This window comes from Centropristis striata, chromosome 11 (genome assembly GCF_030273125.1).
Source record: "Centropristis striata isolate RG_2023a ecotype Rhode Island chromosome 11, C.striata_1.0, whole genome shotgun sequence".
NCBI classification, from domain to species: Eukaryota; Metazoa; Chordata; class Actinopteri; order Perciformes; family Serranidae; genus Centropristis; species Centropristis striata.
Window position 1 is genome coordinate 3,877,755 of NC_081527.1, and position 27,498 is coordinate 3,905,252.

Sequence of the window (27,498 nt, forward strand, 5' to 3'; positions counted from 1 at the left end):
TTATTATCAGGGGATAAATATTACATTCCAAAAGTTTGAAATGTTTTGTGTATGTTGAGTGTATACACTTCTTTCATGCTGAGGTTGCAGTGATTTAATGAGACATTGTGCATGAACAAAAATATATATATATATCATATATCAACACATCAAACATTTATGTATCTTGCAAACACAAAAGACAGTGTTGGGGTCACCACATTAGGCTTTATTTGGACTTCATGTTTACAGATTTGGTTCTTCCATGTTTGTCTGTCAATGTGTGTAATTAACTACAGCATATGTGTGTGTGTGTGTGTGTGTGTGTGTCTGTGTGTGTGTGTTATTCACAGGGGCTGTGTGTGGGGAACGTATGGTGAGGTTTTCCCTGGAGAAGATATGTCGACATGTTTTTTATCCCCTGGACAAACTACAGGAATTACAGCATAACATTATGTAAAAAAAAAAAAAAAAAAAGTATCAGAATCATTCAGATGGCTTTGTCCTTTATTTCTATTTTAGCACCTTTAATGTAAATACTGACTTTGTGAGAAAAGAGTGTGTGTGTAAGAGAGAGAGAGAGAGAGAGAGAGAGAGAGAGAGAGAGAGAGAGAGAGACTGAAAACTAAAAATCAAGACGAAATAAAAACAAAAAAGCGTACAATTAATTTCGTACACATTCAATAATCATACACCTCTCTTCTGGGATACTTATGAGTGTCTTTGGTTGGAAGTGCTGCCCATAGATTTAGAATGAATAAACAGTCAATTTACTAATTATATTGCATGCCTACGTGTTTGTGTGAGTGTGTCATCTTGTCCTACGTGGATTGTTTTGGCTTTTGTAATTCAATTTCCACCCAAAACAACAAGAAAAAACAACAGGATATGTAGCCGCCTCAGTGCCTTACATCCAGTAATGATAATGATCACACAGAGGTTTGTTTTTGACGACTCTGTGTGTTTTTACGTGTGCGCTGAAGGCCCTTCTTTCACTCTCTGGGGTCTAATTCTATGGTGCAGAGCGTTACAGTTCCTCACTAGCATATCCAGCGGATGAAGCGCTCAAAGAAAGCGGGTTTGTTCAACATGGCGTAGTCGGCTCCTCTGAAGATGGCCGACATGTCCCCTAGCGACACCTTCCGCAGGACGTCTTCGTCTGTGTCCGTCCCCACGGCGAGCACCGTGGGAACGCCCTCCGCCCGCCTCATGGCGGACACGCCCTCCTCCAGCTGCTCGCTGGAGGTGATGCCGTCGGTGATGAACACGAAGGCCAGCTCAGCGTTGCGACGAGCCGTGCGGGCTCCCTGCTACAAACACAACATGGAACGTTAAAACAATACACTCTTTTTTTTTGCTTTCTTGCCAATGTAACAGAGTTATTGGGTGATTCCACTTGCCATGATTTAATCAACCAATACCACCACGAGGAGCGTGCCCGTGGTGGGTTGAATCGCACCCAGTCATAAACATATTTTTATTATTTATTGTAATTATATTAAATTTTCATAAAATGTTGATGTGATAATGCATATATGCTCCCGTGTAATGTAGTGACACTATTTACACTCATGTCATAAATGCTTATTCAATCCAATGTGCAGAAAGTGCTTAGATCATGCTAGTTAGCTTAGCATGCTAGGTCGCTAATTAGCTGTTGTCAATATGTGAATAGGATGACTGGGTGTGTGCGCTGTGCGGTGTCTGTGGCTGACCAGGAATGTCCCCTTTGTGTTACCAGGTACATATTGTGTTTTTGTTTGCATATGTTCTATTTTTATTGAAAATTGTGATTGTAACTGTACAAAGTACGTGACTAAGCCGTGTCAGTGCACGAGGAGCGTGCCCGTGGATGACTGGGGGTGTGCGGTGTGCGGTGTCTGTGGCTGACCAGGAATGTCAGAAGCCTTCAGTTTGGCATTTTTTCGGTCGCCAGCATGGTGTTTTTGAGCCTTTTTCATATTTGAACGAGAAGCTAAAGCTGAGGGCTAACGCTAGCACCCGCTAGCTAGCTTAGTTAGCATGGCGTATCTACAATTCAAAATAAACAGCTGGCACCTTTGAGTGTTTTTTTGGACAACTGAAATCTCAAAACATTTTTAGCCGTCCAAATTGTTATGGAACATGAGCACACAAAAACAATAAGAAACAGGGAGCAAGGCCTCCAAAAAACATGAGCGCAACCGGTTCCATCTCTATCTTCCTGTCCTTTCATATTGTATGTGTGTTTTATACGCTTTGGACGGGTGGATGGCTAATTTCGTTGTCCTAGTACTTGCTAATCTGTGCAATGACAATAAAGGGAATCTGAATCTGAATCTTCAAGTGTTTGTGTTTGTGTTAATACCTTTGGCATCACCACATTGTTGACAGCATGGATGATAGCGCTGCCCAGAGCAGAGGAGGAGTCCATGTACTTCACCCTCGCCAACGAATCAGAGATCACCGTCAGGTTGTGTGTGAGCGCGAACTCCACCGTCTGTTCTGTGGGGCTGCCGTACTGCAGCAGAGCCAGGCGGGCGTTCCTCTCGTCGTTGGGCCCGTTGGCCAGCGTGAGGCGGCGGGCCACGTTCTCGATGAACTCTTTGGCCCTGCGGTGGTCCTCCAGCCCCATCCTCTCAGAACCGTCCAGCATGAACACCACGTCCACTGGCCGCTGGACACAGCTAGCCACTGCAGGCTCTGGAACACACACACACACATAGAAAAAGCTTTAACCCTTTATCAGGCGAAGAACTATATTTGGTAACTTCAGTGGATATCTAAATGAGGTCCACATGTCTCTCTGTTTGGTCGTAGAACCAAATGGATTTCTTCCAGCTAATCAGCAAAGATCAGGCTACCAATCAGTATGATAATAATATAATAATATTAACTTTATTGAACTGGACCTCCAATGTAAAAATGAGTGGCAAATAGACAAGAAAAAAAAGTTGCAGATTTAAGAGATTTAAAGTGGCAAATCTGCGCAAAAAAAGTCGCAGATTTACGAGAAAAAAGTGGGGAAAAAATCAACTGTTTTCTCACAGATTCACCACTTTAAATCTCATAAATCTGCACATTTTTTTCTCGTAGATTTGCCACTTTAATCTAGTAAACTTTTTTCTCAAAATATTACCCCCCTCCCCCAGGTCTGTATGTTTGTTTTTTTTTTACACATTCTGGCTGTATGTAATATCCTCTAATATCCTCTAGGGTTGAAATTTGGAATTTGCAAGTATTTCAATGAGTGCCCTATAAAGGGTTAAATCAGAGATGGTGCTCAGTGAGCTGCAGCTGGAAAAAGAGCAGAATTTTACTGAAACATAGTGTACTTTCCATACATGCCGGTTTGTAGTCTAGCTCTCACAGTGATCTCATCAAGAAAGCACTTTTTTTTTGTTTGCTCTATGATTTTATTCTCTTGAGATGGCATAAAAATACATTTATAAACAATAAAACATAGCTTACATCAGCAAGTTTCAGTGACAAAGCTAACATGATACCAAAACATTTGGTAAAAGCTGCTCTGTGGTCGTTTTCCTCTAGTCATCCTACAAGCCAAGCCACATGCAGAAAAAACATGCACCAATCAAGGGCAAAACATACAATGGTTCCTTCTTTGTCAGTGCCAAGTCACGTAATCAAACATCTACATACACCAACAACGTCTGACTCATATACAGTAACATGTATAAAACCAGATATTTCCAACATGTCACGGCCTTTTCACCAACATGACTCATTCACAGAGCACAATAAAAAAAAGTAAAGGCCGTAACCATGGATATGTGCAAAACAGCAAAAAAAAAATGTAATTGGTGATTCAGCGAGGCTCGTGATTCACAGTGGAAATGAGGCTTCATCAAAGAGCCACTGTTTATTATACAGGAGCAGCATGAATGGCTCTACTGAACCAATCTGCCTCCAACAAATGAACGACATCCGGTTTCCATTTCCATTAATGGAAAACACTCCTCCACTCAGGCGGAAGAAATGATATGTATCATATTCCTAACAGACGTACTTTTCTGAGACAAAGCTCCACGTATGTATAAAATAACTCAGATATATTCTATGAATAGACGAAGCATCACATTTTCAATTTTGACCCATCATATACAGACATAAGACTGCTCTGAAATGTAAGAACAGGGCCAGCTTCATATCATGCAATCCTTTTGCATCAGCCCAGGTGTATATTGCACCCATAGTTATATAAAAATGCCCACAGTTTTAATAAAATCTATTCTATGTCCAGCAGTAAGCTTATGAGTTATTGGCGTCCATAATGGCGAGGTAGCATGGTTAGCATATTAGCATTAGCAGAGTCCTAAGGCTTTCTCTGGGTCTCCCATAATGTCTCCGTAGACATATTTGAAGGAGTCGATGAACAGCTGGGTCCACTGCTGCCTGTCGTCTCCATGGGCGAGTTTGGCTCTCTGGGCGGTGTACGCCATGGTTGCCACGCCAACCCCGTACTGCTGCTCGCTCAGGCCGGTCAGCAGGTTGGACACACCCTCCAAAGAGGTGGGGACCAATGAGGGGCTGCCTTCCTCGGACAGTGGCTTCCAAGGGGGAGGGGCTTGCCCCGCAGCGACGCCCCCTCCTGAAACAAGCGGGCGGAATAACATTGTGGGCGGAGTCCCACAGACACGACGCATCAACACAGCCAACAAAGATGACGGAGCTACAACGAGCTGCGCTAACTGCTTCAAACTTCCAATTCAAGTTTTCAAGTCTTGTGCAGTGGTGGAAGAAGTATTCAGATCCCCCACTGAAGCTAAAGTACTACTACCACACTGTGAAATTACTCCACTACAAGTTAAAGTCCTGCATTCAGAACTTACTGAAGTAAAAGTACAAAAGTATCAGCATCAAAATGTACTTAAAGTATCAAAAGTAAAAGTACTCTATATGTATTTTTAGATTATTATTTTTGATGAATTTATGGAAGTACTGTTTTTAAGATAGGGCTCATTTTAACTACTTAATATACTTTTATGTGGTTTAATTTATAAACATGTGTAATCATTTAAAATGTATCATGATTTTCTTGTTAACTATTGACCTGAAAAGTAACTATCAGCTAAATGTAATGAAGTATAAAGTTACATAAAATGGAAATACTCAAGTAAAGTACAAGTACCTCAAAATTGTACTTAAGTACAGTACTTGAGTAAATGTATTTAGTTACTTTTCACCACTCCATATACATATATATATATATATATATATATATATATGGAAAATGGGGGAAAAAAGGTAAAACGTACTGGAAATTATTAAATTGTCATGTACTCGTTATGCCGAATGGACCCACTCAGTTTGTTTTATATATTCTAAATATGTTATTGGATTATTTTTATTGATGCATTTATGTAAGCAGTGGAATTATTTAACATACTTTTATGTGGTTTCATTTAAAAACATGCATAATCATTTCAAACTGTTCATGTTTTTATGTAAAATCTTGACCTGTAAAGTAACTAAAGCTGTCAGCTCAATGTATTGGAGTAAGAGGTACAATATTTGCCTCTAAAACGTAGAAGTAAAGTAGAAGTATAACGTTACAAATGTGGAAATACTAAAGTAAACTAAAAGTACCTCAAAATTATACTTAAGTACAGTACTTTAGTTACATTCCACCACTGGTCTTGTGTGCTGGTTTTACAGCAACATAAACAAATTGCATCATCGCAAGGGAGGTGAAATGATACCACAGTGTGAAAAACAAATTGACCTAAATTTAAGCCACAACATGTCTAATCTCTAACATAGCTTGAGGGCGTCAGTATGCTTCAAATAAACTAGGAGGTACCAAGCTCTGTCCAGACTCGTCTGAAGGCCAAACTGATCATACTTGTTCTGATTGGCCACACTGGAAGTCAAAAAGCCTGCTGTTATAGATATATGAGAGTTGCAGGTCAGTCTCACTAACACTTGGTGGAACCATGTACAAAAGAAGTGGACATAGTCACTGTGAAGCCACTCTTTAGCTTGTGGACTGTCGCTGTCAAGCCTTCAGTTTGGCATTTTTTCGGTCGCCAGCTTGGTGTTTTTGAGCCTGAAGTGACCATATTTGAACAAGAAGGTGAAGCTGAGGGGAAGGACACTTAGTTACCAGCTAATGCTAGCACCAGCTAACGCTAGCACCAGCTAGCTAGCTTAGTTAGCATGGTGTATCTCTAATTCAAAATGAACAGGTGGCTCCTTTGAGGTTTTTTTAGTACAACCGAACGCTGAACAAAATGTTTTAAGCACCCAAAATGTTAGAATTAACTTTCATGAACCATAAACACACAAAAATGATGAAAAAAGGCAGCAAGGCCCCCCAAAAAGTCAGCGCGACTTGTCATTCTCAGCATATTCTGTTTCATTGTCTATTTTACTTTGAATGGGACCATAGTTTGATGAACAAATGAACATCAGGCTGTGCTGAAGAGGATTGAGGACTTTTAGGATGATTTAGGATGATTTAGAATTCAGGAAAATGTTTACTGAGATAGTAAACCAGGTGAGAAGTAGGGTGGTTTTCTAATTAATTCTATACAATCTGACTTCTTTTTGCAGAAAAGGTGGTCATTAGAAAGAATGAAAGTTTAAGGCACTTTTGTACAGGCTTCACTTTTCAGGCCTGCATTGAAGACACAGAAAGTGACAGGAGAGTTTGTTTAGAATGTAAACAGAAGAATCATTGGTCTAGAAAGATACGAAAATTGCTCCACAATGACCCCCTGAAATAATTTTTTCCAGATCATGTTAAGACAATTTGTCATTTAATTTGAAGCATATTGACGCCTTGATAGTGCTGGTCATCCAAGCCTAATTGCTGAAAAACGTACGAAAGGCGGCATTAAGTGACACATAATATTTTAAAATCGTACCTGTTTTACAGGGCAGATCAGGGCAAATGATGATAGGATCTAAAATAAAGATAAAGACATATGTTAGAGAAAAAGGACTAAACAAAAAAAGGTTAAAATTCACTAGATGAATGTAAAAATGATTACAATATAAGGACAGGGAAAAACAACAATTAAATAGCTACATATCATTAACAAATTAATTGTTCCTCAAGTAATGTGTGCTTCTGTAAGGCGCGTACCTGGGCAGAGCACGGTTTCAATCTTGTCGATGAACTCCTCGGCCACCAGGTCTGCAAAGCGCCTCATGCCCATCACTCGTCCGTCCTTCTGGCAGGCGATGCTCTTCAGACTCTCGTTCTCCTCCAGCTGGTCGAACATGTCTCCGATACCGATGGCGCTCACGTCCACGCCTTCATGCCTGTTCACACAAACAAACACAATCAATGAGATGGACAATTTTTCTTCTCCAAAAGCTCTAAATCTGAAAATAGAGCCCCGGTGGCAGGTACCCGCAGAGGGAGGTGAGCAGCGCGTCGTTATCTCTGGGGTCGAAGCGTCCGTCGGTGATGACGACTACAGTGACGTTGGCTTTGGCTCGGCGGCTGTCTCGGATCAGGTTCTCGTAGGCGTACTGCAGAGCGGATGGAGTCCATGTTCCTCCGGCAATCCACTCCAAACGTTTCACTGCATCCTGAATAGTGAAGTCAGAATGTGAGTAAGTGTAAGCACAGTGAGGTACTACATGACACGTGATCAGTACTGCAACACTTCTATTATTTTTACAAAGTTCTTCATTTTGAAGACTTGAGCAGGTTTTGTGAATAAAGATTGCAGATTGTTCTTAGCCTCCATGCAAGACTCTCCAGCATTTTCCTTTGGACTGATCTCCTGTTGCCGACCCTGCCTGCCACTGACTAACCTGCCCCGTCATTCTCCCGGTAAACTATTCAGCTTTCTGTCTCCGACCACAATCTCCGTCTTAACTCTTCCTGGTGTTTGCCCGCCGGTGTGGCGTCCTGCTGCTGTACTGCTGGATTGAATCAACTTGCAGACATTATACGAGCTTGTTGCTTGTTTGCTGTAAAGACCATTCAAGAAGAGATTAAAGACTCTTTTCTAAACGATCCTGTGGTTTGGGTTACTGCAATTAGGTCCTCACACACCAGTTACAAATCTATAAAAAGGATAAGTGTTTACACACTATCTCCAACATTAAGTCAATGGAAGAGTTCCTATTTTTGAATGTTAAAATTGTCCACCTCCACAGAGGTGAATAATGCATTTGCTGGGGACTATTTTCAGCTGTGGATTAATACAGATTTGGCAATCTAATGGACATGTAAGGCAGCAGGACAGCGTGTTGTTGGATTGACTACAGTGTCCAGAATGGATTGACTCATTGATGTGTTTTCTCCCATCTGCCTCACATGTGCAGACAGCACATCTGATCTGATTAATTATAATCATCTGGACAACACAGACACAAGAAAAATGCTGTGTATGCCCTAAAATACACTTCAAAGCACATGTGTTTATGTTTGAACCTTGAAAGCAGTCAGGGAGTCGATCTTGGGGTCGTCCAGCTTGATGGCCTGGAAGGTTCCACTGTGACTGTACTGGACCACGCCCACTCTGGTGCCTGGGAACACAAACAATCCTGTTTATGCCGAGTTTGCAGTTTCCATTTTGTGAAGTTGTTGACACTGCACAGACTAATTCTGCTGTCATTTAAGAAGAGAACATGTGCATGAACATTTGCGTGCCTACCTGTGTCTGATTTGGGGTCTTTGGCGAGGGAACCCAGTCTGTTGATGGTGTTGATGACGAAGTTCTTCTCCAGAGTGAAGTTAGACAGACCCACTGACTCTGAGCTGTCAATCACAAACACGATGTCCACGGGGCCGCAGCGTTTCTCACAGTCTGTGGACAAAACACACATCGTAGATCCTCAGATTGTTAACATTTGGTAATACCGTAGAGGGAGCTCTTGGGAATCAAAGTGTGTGTTACCTGGCAGGAAGTTAGCTGCCAGGAAAGGTATATTCAGATATGTGGATACGTCTATGCTGCCTTAAATCTTTGAGTAAAGCCATAAGAAACTACTCCTGAAGCCCTGTGTCCTCCTTTGACAAGGACACATGTGGGTGAGATGGCTACAAAAGTGACACTGCCACCATTTGATGCACAATGTATTAGTAAGAATCTGACAACCTATCAGAGCTTCTTCAGATCACGAATGGAAACAAAACAGCCAGGTATGCATCCAAATGTATCACAAATATTAACCGTATTACAATAAAGAAAATGCCAATGAGTGATTGTTCCCATCCACTACCAATATGCAGTTATTATGTGTGTTTATTGAGATAAGCAATACGCACCAATTCAGGAAACATTATACCATTGCAGAAGAAGAGGGCGCAACAAGAAAAAACATTTCAAAGAGTTTTACTTCTAGCAAGGTCTTCGTCAGAGGCGTCAGCTGGTTGCTGTGACGTGTCTCTCCTGCAAGGACCAGCGGGCGGCGGGGGGCGTGGTCAATCTGACAGAACTGACAGGTCTGTCAGATTGACCACGCCCTATGAGGAACTCCGCTAAAGACACGTCACAGCGACCATGGCGTCTGAAGTTGTCAGTCGAAACATGTAAGGTAAAAAACATCTCCTACTTTCCTTTGTCGAAAAAAAGAAACCTAAGAATAACATTTAAAAGAGTGCCAGTTTAATCTCAAGTAAAGATTTAGAAACTCAATGGAAATATGACATTTCGGTTTGTTTCATGTATTAACTAAACCAGTTTCAAGGCTCGATGGTAACCTTAATCTGCAAAATTCTTGTGAGTTGGTTGACTTCATTTTAGGCGATCTGGCAGCAAGTTCCGCGGGAGTTTTCACTAATCTATCCATTCATCCATCCATTTCCCCCCAATTATCCGGGGCCGGGTCGCGGGGGCACTAATCTAGGTCAACCATTTCAACACAACCCTATTTTCATTCCAACTTGTCTCAATAGAGAAATATAACAGATAACACCAAGTGGTAAACTCACCACAGCAGCCACATGTCTCCCTGATGTAGTTCATGACATCACATTCCTGCAGGAAAAACACATCATATCATTACCTCCATTAAGCCTCTTATCTCTTATATGTGCCAGTGATAAAGCAGTGGTTAGATAAATGTTCTTACGGTGAGGCCGGGGTCTCCCTCAGGACCAGGATCTCCCTGTGGAGGAACAGAACACAGAAAATCACATCCTGACTCTCAGCTTTTCACCAGTTCAGGATAGTTAGCAGCTAATCGCTAACAAGTAATCATATAAAAACATCATCTTCCGTGTGTTTTTGTATACTTACATCACGTCCCCCGTCTCCTCTTGGTCCTCTCAGACCCGGCTCGCCCTGAGACCCTGGCTCACCCTGGTGGAAGCAGAAAAATGTGCATAATGTACCAACACTAGAGTCTGTCTTCTGCAGTAACAGCAAACATCCAACTATCATAAGTTTGTATACTTACTTACTTACTTACTTACTTTATTTACTTACTTACTTTATTTACAGTAATAACTTTACTTATATATGATATGTACACAAGTTGTTTCTAGATCATTCTTAAAATGTGAATTTTCTTTGTACAATGAAAACTATTACTATTTTTAATTTACATGCAAATAGACTGTGTGTATAAATGGTATTAAAAAAAAGTACATTTGCATAGAAACCTGTGTCTTTTGTTTGTATTTTGGGTTCCTGGCAGCTTTATACTTTGTTAATTAAAATAAAATGAAAAATCTGACTGATAGCCCAGTTTGTGTGGAGAAAAAGGAGCCATGCATGTGATGTAAAGACAGACTGGAAGATGCTAAACAGAGACAGAAATGAATAGGAATAGGAAGTCGACAAATTTGAACCAAAATCTCCTGGACTTCAGAGGTTTAAGTTACTCACTGCGTCTCCTGGAGTTCCTTTGTCTCCTGGATCTCCCTTCTGACCACAGTCTCCTCTGCTGCCTCGAGGCCCTCGGTTCCCCTTCTCTCCTCGATCTCCCTGCAGAGCAGCGGAGGAAAGTTTTATGAGCTGAGTGCGTCACTGCAGGAAGCAAACGGAAGAGACGAAGAGACTGAGAGCATGTGTACGTACCGATGATCCTCTGGGACCAGGATAGGTGAAGCCAGGTCTCCCATGGTCTCCCTGCAGAGAGAAACATAGAAACAGTGAAGACAAACTGACGCTGGACACCTGAAAACAGTCCAAAGATCACCAGAGGTGGGACTGAGTCATTGTTTTGCAAGTCACAAGTCAGTCTAAAATCTTTGCCCTCAAGTCCCGAGTCAAGACGCACTGCAAAAAAGTGTCTAAAAACCAGATAAAACAGTAAATCTGAGGGAAATGATCTTGTTGCATGGACAGATAATTTACCTTGACAAGATTTCTTAAATTAAGATTATTAAATCTAGAAATAAGCATGTTGAACACTTAAAATAAGAAATTAACTCTTAAAACAAGGTAAATTATCTAACACTTCTAAATCTAAAGTTTTTATTTTATCTTGGTAAGAAACAAATAATCATCAGGTCACTCTGCTCGGGCCAGTTCATCACTGCTGGCAGCTTTAATTTATCTGGTTTTAAGATAAAGTTCTTCTTCATTGGTTGACCTGCAATTTGATTGGATGGATGCTGTTGGATCAAATTAACATGGATTGAATTTGATTGGATGTTGTCCCGACAGCACACGTCAGACACACACAGACAGAGACAGACAGACACACACACACACACACACACACACACGCACACACACATGAAACATTCACATACATTTTAATCTTTGGGGTAAGTAACAAGTCTTTTCAAGTTATTAAGTCCAAGTTGAGTTGCAAGTCTCTTTACACATTGTCAAGTCGAGTCAAAAGTCTTCAAATTCATGACTCGAGTCTGACTCGAGTCCAAGTCATGTGACTGGAGCCTCCTCTGAAGACTAGACCCATGTAGAGACGTGTACCTTTGGTCCGGCTGTTCCAGGTTCTCCTCTTGGTCCAGCATCACCTGGATCTCCTCTGGTTCCCTATGATGGAAACAATGCTGATGTAAACTAGATAAGGTAATGAATCTTTTTCACATGATGCAGATAAATGAGAGCCTGAACCTACATTCTTCCCAGCCTCTCCTGATAGCCCCGGGGGGCCCCTGGGGCCCGGCAGCCCGTTGTCTCCCTGTCCAGAGGAGAGAAAGGTGACGACAGGTGCAGCAATAGAGGACAGATGAAAGAGTTGGTGTTCATAGGAACCTATACAGATGACAAAGATTATTCTGCTCTTCTCACCTTTGTTCCTTTGTTTCCTGATTCACCTGGAAGTCCTCTCAAGCCCTCGGGCCCCATTTCACCCTGAAATAAAACCAGAGTTGAGTCTCCTGGTGGTGGAAGGATTTATCTCAATGTAACACATCGTCTGAGCCGAGGTCAGAGGTTATATTTCACATTTAATCTGGTACCTTGTCTCCCTTGACTCCGTCTGGCCCTTGGCCTCCCTTTGGCCCGTAGTCTCCTCTTCTCCCCTACAACACAACAACACTTAGACCATCACCACAGAGTTAAAGCAGGTGGACGATGGAGAGGAACATTATGTTTGAATCAGATGTTCTCACCGGCTCTCCTCTTGGTCCTCCAAGTCCAGCAGTTCCCTAAAAAACACAGGAAGTATTACCAAACAGGCTGATGACAAAATGACAAGTAAGACCTACAAAATGACCTCTTATTGAAACAAAACTAAGAGAAAAAAAGACTACTAATTGATACAAAATGGCTTAGTGACTACTGAGAGACAAAATGACTACTAAGACCAACAAAATGACTATGAAGACCTATAAAATGACTGCTAAGAGAGAAAATGACTACAAAGTGATACTAAATACATGAGGAAGACCTACAAAAGGACTACGGAGAGAAAAAATTGACTAGTAAGACCTACAAAATAACTAAGAAATGATATAAAATGACTACTGTGAGACAAAATGACTACTAAGAGATGTAAAACTACAACAAAAAGATGAGATATAAGAGCAGACACACTTATTTTTATTTTATTTTTCTCTGTGTTTCAGCCCTCTGTCCAGACTGAAATAGCCCTTTTCTCACCCAAAAGCTAACTCTTCTAAAACCTTTTCTCATTGTGTATATCATAAAACACAAGACTTGCTGTCGAAAAATTAAAGAGCTTAATGTCGACATATTCTGTGTCCAGTTTAGGAGAGGTTTTAGATACACGATGCACATAATAAAAGTGGGTGTAATTGTATTTCTTAGATTCAACTTTATTGTCATTAAACAAGTACTAGGACAACGAAATGCAGTTTAGCATCTAACCAGAAGTGCAGAGTAGTAAAGTGCAAGGTATTTATATATAAACAGAGTGTTAAATATAGGTGCAGGTATGAATTGAATCTGCTAAAGGATATGTATAGTGAATGAATATGTTATATAAATATATACAGTAAAGAATGTACAGTAAAGCAGCAGTGCAGGTAGATGAATGGATGATAATAAATAGTCATATGTCTGTGGCAGTGAGTCTTACTGGGCTTCCTTTCAATCCAGGGACTCCAGGAGATCCAGGACTTCCTCTCTCTCCCTGTGGAAGAAGCACCAGAGTTTATTCTTTCAACTCCAACAATCCTCAAACCATTTAACATATCAGACTTCATGTTGCAGCACAAAGCAGCTTTCTCCGGTTTACCTTGGGTCCACCGTCTCCGGACGGGCCAGATGGACCAGGTCTCCCAGGGCGACCGGGGTCCCCCTGAAGATAGAATACAAGCACACAGAGAGTCAGGTACAGAGTTTAACCTCAGGTTGGATGGTTTACGGATTTTGTTTTGAGTGAACACCACGTACCTTTTCTCCGTTAGTTCCAGGAAAACCACGTTCACCAACGTCTCCGGGGTGACCATCAGGACCCTGCAGAGCATCAGACACACCATCAACAGGCCATAACACAACACAACATGGATTACTGATCATTTTAAATCATGTTGAGCTCTTACTCTGTCTCCTGGGTCTCCTTTGCAGCCAGGAGCACCAATCCGTCCAATTTTACCCTGAGAAGAAGAAAACAAAGCACCACGTCAGAATCAGACATCCAGTATTTTAGTAATGCTCCGAAGAAGAGTTTGAAAAGTCTTTGCACCGACCTTCTGTCCGTCTTTTCCGTTGCGTCCTGCGAGGCCACCGACGCCCTGGTAACAAAGAGAAGAGACAATTAGAGGAGAAAGAACAATACCTTTACTAAATTAATTCTGATTAATAGGTTGGTTAGGTAATAAATCATAAACGGGGATAAAAAAAAAGTCCTACCTTTTTCCCCTGAGTTCCAATCTCTCCCTGTGGGCAGACAGAAGAGCAGCAGTCATTTCATGTACAATCAATCTGTGCTTCAGTGTTCATTTACAGATTATGAATACATTTTTTATCTAATAACCTAGGAATTAATTCAAAGACTTGAATTGATAAACTTGAGCCGACTCACCTTCTCGCCTTTAAAACCTGGATCTCCCTACAGAGAGGAAACAATGGAAAAGAAAAATAGTTTATTACAAAATAGACAAAAACATTTTGTGTCATAGTGTATTGTTTGGTGATGAATCCGTCTTACTTTGGTACCGGGCTGACCGATGGGACCCTCGATACCGGGGTCTCCGGGGCGACCTCTCTCTCCCTTAGAGCCCGGGTCTCCGTTGTCTCCTTTAGCTCCCTGCAGAGAACAAAAATTAGTGAGGATGAAAGTGACGAGAGCACAAATACTAGATACAGATTCATCTCAATAAATCAGAATATGATGTAAAGTCCATTTCCAGTAGTTCAAGTCAACCAAGTATTGAGTCATATAGATGACAGACTGTTCAGAGGCCAACATTTACATATTAAACATACTTTTTAAAATTAATCTTTTGTAATATTACAATTTTTTGAGACGCTGACTTTTAGGTCTTCATTAAATGTAAGCCATAATCATTATAATTAGTCTATGTGTAATGGATCTATATAATGTGTTATTTCACCTTTTTGATGTTGAATTACTGACATAAATAAACAATAAACGAGATGCATCTGTATATATATTTATGTGTGTATGTGAGTGTGTGAGAGTAAGTATGAGAGAGTGTGTGTGTGTGTGTGTGTGTGTGTGTGTGTGTGAGAGAGAGACTAAGTGTGTGTGAGTGTGTGTGTGAGAGTGTGTGAGTGTGTATAAGAGAGTGAGTGTGTGTGAATTTGTTTGTGTGTGTGTGATAGAGAGTGTGTGGGAGTGAGTGTGTTTGTGTATGTGTATGTATGAGTGTGTGAGTGCGTGCGTGCGTGTGTGTGTGTGTGTGTGTTTGTGTAGCCTACTTTCTGTCCTCTGTGTCCTTTGGGACCGGGTGGTCCTGGCGTCTCCAGACAGGCCACTTTATAACACTGAATCACAGAGAAACCAAACAAAAACAGTCAGAGCGGGAAAGTGTGAAACATAAAACTTTACAACCATCACCTGTGTGTGTGTGTGTGTGTGTGTGTGTGTGTGTGTGTGTGTGTTCTTACCTCTACGAAGGCCAAATGTTTCTGTAAAGACAAAAGGAACAGTGAGTTAGGAGACGAGGCTTTGATCATTTATCTGTGTGTGTGTGTGTGTGTGTGTGTGTGTGTGTTACCATGGTACTGATGATGCGGTCGATGGTGGCCTCGTGTATCACGGCTCTTCCTGAGCTCAGGTCCACCGCCATGAACTCCCTGCGGTAGACGGACGCCGGAGAGTTGGCGATCTCCCTCAGCCCCGTCTCCTCCAGGTTCCTGGACGCCGCCACCACGAACATCCTGATGCCCTCATCGCGAGCTCTCTCCGCCGCCACTTTGATGCCCCCGCAAGGGTTCCCGGTCACGTGTCCATCGGTGATGACCACGGCGAATCGGAGAGCGTCTGGCGAGGAGTGTTGCGCCCTCATCTCGTGCGTCATGTTGGTGAGGGCGCAGTCGATGTAGGTGCCCTTACCCAGGTAACGGATCGCCCTGAGGCCCTGGAAACAAAAGGGGCGGGACTTGTTTAGGCTGGATGACCAATCAGAGAAGTAGGCAACCGCCAGGACCCAAAACTAGGCGGCAACTTCCTAGTCTGAGCAGGGAGGCAAACCAGGAAGTGCCTTAAGCTGCATTCTACTGAAAATTCCAGCGGGGGGCGCTAAGTTTGGCTGCATTAGCATTTTTGTCCATTAATTTCAATGCAAAATGAGAAAACTTCTCACTTGATTTATTACCTCAGAATGTTTTTCAGGACAACACTATGGTCTCAATCACTGGTAAAAAAATCTTCTTCAAGACAATTTGATGTTAATAGTGTAAATAATGGCCCCATTTAGAAGAAAATAGAAGATAAAGAATCATATGATTTGGGGCGGGGCTACCTTTGATTGACAGGTCACTGACAAGGCGAGCCGTCATCAGGAGAGAACCAGAACAATGCGTATCCACGACAACGTGTCAATAAAGTTATATATCACGTTATATAGATATAAAAAAGGATGTTTAGCGGTTTGGTCTCATAACTTTGACCCTTTCACTGTATTTTCACTTAATGACAGTTTGTTTGAACGTTTGGTTCATTAAATGTCTTGTTCAGCATTTGGTTGGACTAACAGACACTCCAAGGAGTCGCTGCTCAGTTTTCTGAGCTCAGTAACCAACATTTTGTTTTTGTTTGTTGCTAGCCAAAATAAACGTCTCGGTTAACATCTCCTGCTCTGACTGCAGCTGTGAGAGACTGCTGCAGGAGGACTGGGCCGCTTGTGAGTGCTTTGGGACGGCGCCTGCTGCTCATTAAGAAGTAAAAACACCAGGAAAAGTCGATAGATTTGTCGTTAGTCGTTTTTTTTTAAAAGAGTCGCTATGGGGGTCTGAATAGAGACAAAGTCCATAAGTTGGCAACACTGCTAGCCGTGTCGTGTTGTCTGTTGTCACATTAACTCCGTTGGTTAGCCGCTACAGAAGTAGCTGTATGGGAACAGAGGGGAACTAACTAGTGGGCGGAGCCAAAACACTCAGTCGCTTTCCAACAAGTACTCAGTGACAAAACCGGACAAAACGCCTGTTTATTCGTTCCACTGGTGGAGAGTCAGATGAGAACTGATATACTGTCAGTTAGCTTAGCATCGGCATGTCCAAACTATTCCAGAAAGATCCATGCTGCCAATCAAGGACACACCTGACTCTACTGATCAGCTGTTTGATCCCTGAGATCAGCTGATTAAATGACTCGTGTCTGTTGTGTTTCTGTCTGGTTGGAAGGAAAACCTGCAGCCACAGGGCCCTTTCTGGAATAGTTTGGACATGGCTGGCTTAGCTAACACAAAAACTAGCCTGGCTGTGTATAAAAACAGCAGTTCCTTGCTTTATGGGGGTTACCTGCCGGACTATTACTTGGGACCAGTTGCCAGGTGACCAGCAGAGATACCAGGAAATAGTCTGGCACGTAACCACCCATAAAAACGGCTAATTGTCAATTGTACAAATGAGAGTTGAGTGAGAATAGAGTTGAGTGGTTAGTTGAGATTCAGCTGTTTCCATATCCAGTGCTAAGTTAAGCTAAGCTAAGCTAACTGGCTGCAGCTTTAACCAGCATCTGTAGGCTAAAAGTTATGCATTTCCTCTAGTTCTGTATGTATCTTTAATTTGATTGTTTGTGGCCTGTTTGTGTCTTTAGTGTGTATGTGTGTTACTCACAGTGATGAAGTCATTCTTGGGTCCGATGCGGCTGAACACTTCCTGTCTCTGGGAGAAGTGAAGTCCTCCGAGGTTCCAGTTGACCCGAACCACTCCGTTGATCTCAGCGTCTTCCAGACGGTTCGCAAACAACTCAACGAATCTCTACGACAACAAGACACACAACACCTTATACTACAACAAGACACACAACACCTTATACTACAACAAGACACACAACACCTTATATAACAACAAGCATTCAGATCCTTTACTGCAGTAAAAGTACTAATACCACACTGTGAAATTACTCCACTACAGTAAAAGTCCTGCATTCAAAATACTGAAGTAAAAGTACAAACATATCAGCATCAAAATGTACTTAAACCAGGGGTCTCAAACTCGCGGCCTGCGGGCCAATTGTGGCCCTCATGACGATATTTTGTGGCCCCCACCTTGATATGAAAGTTTAATGTGAGTTTTATATGAATGGCACTTTACCGTGTTGTGTGTGGAAGGTCCCTTTAATTACTTTTTTAGGTAATTTTGTGTCTTTTTTTTGTGGTAATTTTGTGTCTTTTTTAAGTGATTTAGTGTTTTTTCTGTCATTTTGTGTCTTTTTTAAGTAATTTAGTTTTTTCTGTTATTTTATGTCTTTTTTGGCCTTTTTTGTCTTTTTTTTTGTCATTTTGTGTCTTTTTTTGGTCATTTTGTGTCTTTTTTAAGTAATTAATTTTTTTTTCTGTCAAAAGTAACTTAAAGTTACTGACTTAAAGTATCAAAAGTAAAAGTATTCATTATGCAGAATGGCCCATCTCAGATTCTTTATATTTTCCAAATATATTTTTAGATTATTAATATTGATGCATTTATTAATGATGTCATGGTCGGACTCATTTAACTACTGAATACACTGTTCTGTGGTTTAATTTATAAACATGCAATCATTTTAAAACTGATATATTTCTTCATGTTAGAACTCTCAACACCCACACAGGATAAATGAATTCAAATGTGCAATAAAACGGACACGTGCAAAACAATTAATATGTGCAAGACAAACTAACTAACTCATCAATAACTTTGTACCATTTTCAGTGGTCATTTATTTTTTTTTAAATATTATTTATTACATTGCACGCCCTTGTACTTGTTTTAGCTCAGTGTATAACATGCTGGAAAAGACTTATTATTCTCCTAACAGGCATCACTGCTGCCAAAAAGATGCTGGTACCTTCACATACAGTTACCAAGCCCCATTGGATTAACACATAAATTAACATAATAAATGTGGAGCTTTCAGTGGTGAGATGCACGGCGCTGCAGCTGATTCTATTGTAGCAGGCAAACAATGGCAGATAAGATCAAGGAATTGCTGTAATCAATATTTTTATTTGCCTTTCTTGTTAAAACATGGTCTCTCATGTCCTGTAGGAGTTTTATAGAGATCCAAGTTGGGGGTGTTGGGATTCACCTCCTGGTCCCTTATTTGTATTTTATTTTATTTTATTTTATTTTATTTTATTTTATTTTATTTTATTTTACTTTACGTTACGTTATGTTACGTTACGTTACGTTACGTTACGTTACGTTACGTTACTTCACTTTACGTTATTTTACTTTACTTTACTTTACGTTATTTTATTTTATTTTATTTTACTTTACTTTACTTTACGTTACGTTACGTTACGTTACGTTACTTTACGTTACGTTACGTTACATTACGTTACTTTACTTTACTTTACGTTATTTTATTTTATTTTATTTTACTTTACTTTACTTTACGTTATTTTATTTTATTTTATTTTATTTTACTTTACTTTACTTTACTTTACTTTACGTTACGTTACGTTACTTTACTTTACTTAACTTAACGTTATTTTACTTTACTTTACTTTACTTTATTTTATTTTATTTTATTTTATGTTATTTTGTTTTATTTTATTTTATTTTACGTTACGTTACGTTACGTTACGTTACATTACGTTACTTTACTTTACGTTACTTTACTTTACTTTACTTTACTTTATTTTATTTTATTTTATTTTATGTTATTTTATTTTATTTTACTTTACTTTACTTTACTTTACTTAAAATTATTTTACTTTACTTTACTTTACTTTACTTTACTTTACTTTACTTTATTTTATTTTATTTAAATTGGATTGCAATGTACCTTTCACTTTTATTGGACTGCTGTATTTATTTTTCTTTAAAAGCAATAAAAAAGTTGTTAAAAAAAGGCAATTATTCTGTATTGAGGTGAAAATAGTGCAGATAATGGACCTTGATGCTCTCCACCAGCGCTCCGAGGGGAGGCTCCTGCAGGGCGATGGTCTCTGATGTGTCGATGGTGAAGTACAAGTCTATGGGACATTCATTCTTCTCTGGAAGGAAACACAAAGAAACACATGTCAATTACAATGCATTTCAATCAGCAAGATCACAATTTTTCACAAAGCCATGGAAAAAAATGATTAGGCCACCTTGTTTTCTTCTGGTTCCTTGTTCATTTTAATGCCTGGTACAACTAAAGGTTCATTTGTTTGGACAAATATAATGATAACAACAAAAAAAAGCGGATAAGAGTTTAATTTAAGAGCTGATATCTAGACATTTAACATGGTTTTATTGATCATAATTTTGGTTATTATCACGAAAACCATGGAAAATGGCTTCACTGTAAAGAATTATCTGTGATTTTTTTACAGTAACTTATTGGCAAAGTAACTTACTGTAATTATTATTTACAGTAGAACTACTGTATTTTTATTTACAGTACTGTTTTTATACTGTAAAATAAAAACAATTAAATACTGTGATTTTAGTTTTATTTACAGTACTGTTTTCTTTACTGTAAAATAAAAAACAATTAAACACTGATTTTTTAGTTGTGTTTACATTACTGATTAGTTTACTGTAATAATAATAAAAACAGTTAAACATTGTGATTTTTAATGGTACTGTATCTGGCAATACGGCACAGTAAACAATCCTGTTAATTTGATAATTATTTCATTATTTTTTTTATAGAAATAACTAGTAATTGCAAGTAATTACTCTATACATTAAAGGAAATAATATTAATATATTTACTGTTTTACAATTGATTTCCATACTGTGTTTTGTATGAAAAACCTTACTTTAAGTTAATTATTTAAACAGCATTTGTATAGGACTGATTCTGATCAAAATTATGATAATAATGGAAAAATACAGTCGTCTACTTTACTTTTCATACTGTCTACTGAGTTTTTTTCCACAGTAATGTTTTAAATACTGTGATTTTGTCACAATGACTGATTTTTATTGTAAATTATACAGAACTATAATGTAGAAATCAAACACAGTGATGAACTGTGAATAATACAGTAAATAACTGTAGATTTCACAGCGATTTTTTTACAGTGTGGATATCAGCTCTTAAATTAAACTCTTATCAGCTTTTTTTGTTGTTATCATTATATTTGTCTAAACTAATGTACCTTTAGTTGTACCAGGTATTAAAATAAACAAGAAATTGAATAAATGGTGTAATAATCGCTTCCATGACTGTACTAGTTACTCACTGTTGCACTGCTTCTGGCCGTGAGTCAGGACTCCGAAGAGAAGACAGAGCGCGGCGACCTTTAACCTCAGCATCTTCCTCTGCTCCTGTCTGACACACAAAACACACAACCTGCTGCTTTATTTCTCATCTTAGCTCTCAATCAAATCTGAAAAGAGAAGGAAAAGACATAAAATAGAGGAAAAACTATGGAAAGTGCATATTTACAGCCTGAATCAGGGGTCTCAAACTCAAATTACCTGGGGGCCGCTGGAGGCAGTATCAAAATGACCAAAAAAAGACACAAAATTACAAAAAAAAAGATACTAAATTACAGAAAAAACACAAAATGGCTTAAAAAAGACACAAAATTACTAAAAAAAGACACAAAATGACTGAAAAAACACAAAATGGCTTAAAAAAGACACAAAATTATAAGAAAAACACACAAAATTATTTTAAAAAGACGCAAAATTATTTAAAAACGACACAAAATGGCCAAAAAAAGACAGAAAATTACTTTAAAAAGACACAAAATGACCAAATAAGACACAAAATTATTAGAAAAAGACACAAAATGACCAAACAAGACACAAAATGACTGAAAAAAGACACAAAATGACCAAAAAGACACATAATTATTAGAAAAAATCATTCCTCTTATCGTTTGTTGTGCTGCAAGTTTCTTGATTGCCGAAGTCATTTTGCAAAATAACTTCTGAATCTTTCCTGCAGCTGGTATCAGTTTAGTGTGATTCACGAGGAGCTGCAGTCTGCTGGCTGCTGCTCTGGGAGCAAGATGGCCGCCAGAGTTATATAATCTCATCTCATTAGTTGAAGCAAGGTTATAATAGTTTGGGATTTTTCATTAGTTTTAGTTTTAATTTTGTTGTGATTTTGTTTTCAAATTCAGTTAGTTTTTAGAGTGAGTTTGATAGTTTTAATTAGTTTTTATTTTTTTGGAAATGCTTAGTTTTAGTTTAGTTTTTATTAGTTTTAGTTTAGTAAGACAAAAACGAAGGACATTTTCACTATAATTTTAGTTAGTTTTAGTTTGTTTTGTAACCACACAATACAGTTTCAGTTAGTTATCGTTTTTATTTCATTTCAGTTTACGAAAATGTTTTTTCAATTATAGTTATAGTAGTTATAGTTTTCGTTAACTACTAATAACTTTGAGTTGATGGCTCTTGTTTTCTTGTGTTTAGCAGTAGAAATGGAAATGACAGAATCTGGAAGTGACTGATCTGAACACAGACGTTTGCCTCATTATTTATGGATTATTCATGCAGAAATCTGGACACAAGTCTTAACATGCTGCCAGAGTTCAGCTGTAACCAGTGGAAGTTCAGTCAGATCCACCAAATATACATATATACAAATATATCGATATCTATATAGAGAGAGTAGTGATGTCCAAATGAAGCTTCATGAACCATTAGTTGTATCTGTTGACCCCACTAGATGGCGTTCTTGGTTTAAAGAAAAGGCTCAAGAAAGGCTGATTTAGTTTGCTTTCAACCCTTTGTTGGGAAAGAGAGCGCCATCTATCGGGCTCAGAAACAACCTGGTCTCACAGAAATCCGTGAAATAGCCATGGATTTCGCTTACCTCAAAATCCGTGGAATAGCCACGGAATCGCTCAAATTTCCGTGAAACTGACACGGATTTCGCTACAATTTGGTTTGTTCCAAGTCACGTGACTTTCAAGGTCCCGGCGGTCAGAACAAAAAACATGGCGGACAGTTCTCTCATTTTTAGTGAAAAATCAATATTTTGACTTAGTTTCTGCATAAAAATGGATTTTGATCACATTTGTAGCGAGAAATATATGTTTTATTTTCTAAATATTCACTCAGTGAATGTACATAATCACTTTGTATGTTGGAATAGCCACGGGATATGACTGTCATTAACTTGCATTGTAACGAAATCCGTGTCAGTTTCACAGAAATTTGAGTGATTCCGTGGCTATTCCACGGATTTTGAGTTAAGCGAAATCCGTGGCTATTTCACGGATTTCTGTGAGACCATGTTGCTCAGAAAATATATAAAATGGTCCATGAAGCTTCATTTGGACATCACTAATATAGATATATATAGATATATATCTGAGTACTTGAAGGACTCACAGTTTCACCAAATGAAACAAGCAATTCGGGGGGCGGGTTGCCCCCAACCGAAGGGTTGGTGGTTCGATCCCTGACCGTCGCAGCCTACATGTCGAAGTATCCTTGAGCAAGATACTGAACCCCAAATTGGTGCGTTCATCGGTCTGTGAATGAATTCCCAATGGTGGCAGGTGGTAACCTCTGCCACCGGTATGAATGTGTGTGTGAAAGGGTGAATGAGTCAGTCTGTAGTGTAAAGCACTTTGAGTGGTCGCAAAGCTACATAAAGCTACATAAGTGTTGGTCTATATAAGTGCAGGTCCAAATCCAAGGCAAAAATGGAACTAACTGTCTCATCCAAACATCCTTTCAAGTAAAGACAAACATACAAAAAAACCTGAATATGATTGGGGTGATAACATGGAATAACTAAGTACATTTATTCAAGTACTCTACTTAAGTACAATTCCGAGGTACTTGTACTTTACTTGAGTATTCAAATTTTATGTTTATACTTCATAAACATTTAACATAAAAAACATGATACATTTAAAGTGATGAGACATTTTTATAAATGAAACCTCATAAAGTATATTAAGTAGTTAAAATGAGCCTTACCTTGAGAAAATTAAAACACTGCGTACATAAATGCATCAAAAATAATAATCTTAGAATATATTTAGAATATATAAAACAATCTGAGTGGGTCCATTATTCATAATGAGTACTTTTGCTTTTGATGCTTTAACGCTCTGGGCCCACTAAACTTTACAGATTAATATTTTTTTCTGCATAAACCTCTTAAAAAACTTCCATCCTGCTCAAAACTACCAAATGTTTAAACATTTTTGCCATTTCAACCCTTTAAATGCCAGTTTGATTGCATGATGTCACTGGTGTTTATTTATGGGGGGGAAAAACACAAAATTCTAGTTATTTTCCATATGATAAATGATTTTTGGCTCGGGCATTGGTTTTTTATCACACTAATGGATATGTCAAAGATTAAGAACAAAATGGTTTTTGATGCATTTTTAGATTTTGTGAAGTGTCAGATTTAAAATGTTAAACCCCTTTCTTTGAAAAACAGTGAAATCATATAATTAAACTGGCATTTAAAGGGTTAAAATCCTCAAAATATTTAAACGTTTGGTTATTTTGATTAGGGCAGAAGAGGTTTATATGGGAAAAAGTGGAAAAAAATATTAATCTGTTTCTATGTCATTTTTTTTTTTTACAGTGGACATTTTCAGCCCTAAGGGCCTGAAAGGGTTGTACATTTGTACACAGTGTATTATTATAGACCCATTAGAAAAAATTAAATTTGAATTACAAAATATATCAAGAAAAAAAACCTTCTTCCAAAAATCATGCCATTTGTAGTATCACGGCCAAAACCAAAGTGAAAAATGACAAATATGGCTGATAATGTCCACAGTGGGCCCACAGAGGGTTAAGAACATTTTGATGTTGATACTTTTGTACTTTTACTTAAGTTGGTTTTTAATGACTTTTACTGTGAAGTGGTATTAGTACTCAAGTAAGATATCTGAATTCTTCTTCCACCGCTGCATAAAATGAACATAAGACTCACATTTTGGTTTTAAACCACCAGATTTCTCAAGGCCTCAGTCTGCTGCCCGCCAGAGGTTTCCCCTGGATGTCATGTCTGGATGAACCAACAGGGGGCCTGGACGGCTGATTCTCACATTTATACAGGAACATTTAGATCAATCATATCATCATGCATGACCTGCCTTAAGGACCTTATTATATCAGGTGATCATATTCCAGAAGAACATATTATTAATGAGGTAACTGGTAACAGTTGGTCTGAGGCCCCGAGGGGCCCTGAGAGTCTGGGACCAGGACACTTTGCATGATTAATAATGAGGGAAGGCCTCTGGACAGCTGATGCAAAAGATTCTCTCAAATCCAGTTAACACCCAGCTGCTGGTAGCAACAGTTGGACTAGGGCCTGCTGGTTTAGTTGCCATAGTAACTTAACTTTAACCATGTGCTTTTTTCAACCAATTAGACAGAAAATGAGTCAAATAAACCTGATAAAGTCTTGCTTATTTGTTAAATTCACTTTATGAAACAGGCCGCTGGTGTCCTTCACATCAACTCTTCAGATCTCAGACAGAAAGAGTTGACCACTAACTAAAACTATCAGCCAGCTGATGCAGCATATTTACACTGTCAAATCTGCACCATCACAAGTGACAAAAAAGAGAAACATCTAAAAAAAAAAAGTCAGTAAATGCTGAATCACAAACAGAACAATTTGCCTCTGAATAATTACCTACAAGACAATAAAAAAGTATGCATTTTGCAGAACAATCATCCCAATCCTGCAGCTTTTTAAACTCAATTTGCACTAAGAAAATATAATATTTCCATGCAGGTGGTTGTAGGCCCCCAGGCAGCAGAGTGCCCGCCGCTGTGGCTCCCTCTGGCGGACTGACAGCTGCGGAGGAGTCGCTCCTGCAGATGTTCCCACTCCTCTCCCACTGTCCAGGCCAGGGGAGTGAGTGGGAGTCCGCTTCACCTTTCACCACTGACTGCACAGGTACATGTCATGCAAAAACATGCAGAGCATAAAACACGACTGATAGAGTCCATGTTCTACTTTTGTTTCTGTCTTGGGAGAGTAATTTTTGCATTTTGAAGGAGTTGCGTTTACTAAAAGTTTGTTCGCGCAGCACTTTGGTTTGACTGGGAGAGAAAAATTCCTGTTGATGAGAACAAGTTGGAAGAATTGCAAAGAGACCGAGAGGGAAAACACACAAGGGAAAGAAGGAGACAGAGAGGGAGAGAGAGAGAGAGATTTGGCACATTGTTGTGCGTAAAAGCGCCTCTTACCCGAACTCTTTCCACCAACTTGAAAACTTCTCGAGTAGCTGTTCCTCTGTTGATTAGCTCCTCATCTCAGCACGAGGGAAAACCGAGAAAGAAAAGGAAGATACGGGAGGTAGAAAATGGGAAATAAAGCCCCTGGATGCGCGTTTACTTCCCGCAGAAGAGCCGTCCGTTCGCTCTCCTGTCCCGGTCCAGCCCCAGCCACCAGCTCTGATCCCTCCTCCCAGGGCGCGCACGACGCGCCCCAGTGCCCGCCGCTGTCCGCTTGGAGGCGCCATGGCTCCGCAGGAACCCGTGTGAGCGCGCACGCGTGTACAGTTATCCATAATAGTGGGGCTATTACTGCCATGAACCAGTGAGAAAGGACGCCAAAGCGCAGCTGGAGTTCTTAACCCCCCCTTAAAGTCCTCAAACATTGTAGTGCCAGTTCAGTATCAGAAGATATAACAATTTTTTAAAAGATTTGTTTTTATCTGTGGCCCTCAGCGGAACACATGGGGGCCCCCGGGGACTCTGAGCTTTCATGTCCCTGAGAGCATTTAAGGTTCTTCACAGTTAATCTCATACATGTGGTGAGTCAGTTTGAAATAGAGCAGGATAAAGGGTAGACTTAACACACACACACACACATTCTTGTACTTCTATATTTGTGAGGGCCCTCATTGTAAGAGTGAATTCCCTTGCAAGGTTCTAATAGTTTTGGATTTTTAATTAGTTTTAGTATTAATTTTGTTGTGAATTTTTTTTTTTTCAAATTCAGTTAATTCTAATGAGTTTTTAGAGTGAGTTTGCTAGTTTTATTTTAGTCTTTATTTTTTTGAAATGCTTTAGTTTTAGTTTAGTTTTTACTAGTTGTAGTTTTTTGTAATGGGGTATTTGTTGGGTGGGAGATTAAAAGAGGTCACAGTAAATTTTGCCTTTATTTCCTTTGTCTGATCCATCTTCATTATGTATGAAAAAAGTTGACAAAGACCAAAACGAAGGACATTTTCACTACAATTTTAGTTAGTTTTGTAACCACACAATACAGTTTCAGGTAATTATCATTATCATGTAACCTTTAACCCTTAAAATAAAGTCTGAAATCTCAAAAAAGCCTTTAAAGAAGTGAGGACCGGCCGAAATGTCCTCACTTTGCAAAAATGTCCTCACTCTGTTGGTTAAAAACGTGTTCCGGTCCTCACTTTGTAGGAAGTACAAGAACACACGCACACACACACACACACACACACACACACACATGGACCTCACTTGTGTCTGGTGGTCTGCTTGCAATTAGTAGGCCGAGTGAGTGGAGTTTATACTCGATATAAACACTAACAGACTGTCCATGAGTCTGCTCTCCATGTTTATATGCATGTAGGTGCTTCAGCCGCCTGTTGGCCTATTTGAACGTGTTAGTGCTGGCGGACGAGGTGGGAGGTCTCTC

The 27,498-nt window shown here is 39.4% G+C and overlaps 2 protein-coding genes across 5 annotated transcripts in view; one reads left to right on the forward strand and one right to left on the reverse strand.

Annotated features, from left to right (window-relative positions):
• Positions 1-27,498, forward strand: part of LOC131980453 (cysteine/serine-rich nuclear protein 1-like) — a 158,968-nt gene that overhangs the window by 19,319 nt on the left and 112,151 nt on the right. The gene's annotated exons all lie outside the window — the stretch shown is intronic.
• Positions 80-26,287, reverse strand: col6a2 (collagen, type VI, alpha 2). Of its 4 annotated transcripts, none has more exons than XM_059344688.1 (32): positions 26,073-26,276; positions 21,119-21,207; positions 19,836-19,936; positions 17,571-17,714; positions 15,509-15,871; positions 15,399-15,419; positions 15,210-15,275; positions 14,476-14,574; positions 14,350-14,376; positions 14,178-14,204; positions 14,015-14,059; positions 13,868-13,921; positions 13,719-13,781; positions 13,561-13,623; positions 13,402-13,455; positions 12,473-12,508; positions 12,320-12,382; positions 12,150-12,212; positions 11,977-12,039; positions 11,829-11,891; positions 10,965-11,015; positions 10,773-10,871; positions 10,182-10,244; positions 10,015-10,050; positions 9,875-9,920; positions 8,595-8,747; positions 8,372-8,466; positions 7,337-7,518; positions 7,067-7,245; positions 6,846-6,884; positions 2,327-2,661; positions 80-1,286 (listed from the first exon to the last, which is right to left on the reverse strand). In XM_059344688.1, exons 2-32 carry the CDS (start codon positions 21,189-21,191, stop codon positions 1,020-1,022), a joined length of 3,033 nt encoding a protein of 1,010 aa, XP_059200671.1. In that variant the 5' UTR covers positions 21,192-21,207; positions 26,073-26,276; the 3' UTR covers positions 80-1,019. The 4 variants fall into 4 exon arrangements, with proteins under 4 accessions (XP_059200671.1, XP_059200670.1, XP_059200669.1 ...); XM_059344687.1 differs by having other exon boundaries at positions 80-1,289; positions 21,119-21,203; positions 26,073-26,274; XM_059344686.1 differs by having other exon boundaries at positions 80-1,289; positions 26,073-26,274.

What these genes read in the sequence shown, in the direction of transcription:
- col6a2 (XM_059344687.1), bottom strand. Translation starts at nt 21,191, where the DNA reads ATGCTGAGGTTAAAGGTCGCCGCGCTCTGTCTTCTCTTCGGAGTCCTG. An exon ending in GAGGACCAAGAGGAGAGCCG is followed by an intron (nt 12,383 to 12,472) that starts GTGAGAACATCT and finishes GTTGTGTTGTAG; the next exon opens with GGGAGAAGAGGAGACTACGG. An exon ending in CTGCTCACCTCCCTCTGCGG is followed by an intron (nt 7,246 to 7,336) that starts GTACCTGCCACC and finishes TTGTGTGAACAG; the next exon opens with GCATGAAGGCGTGGACGTGA.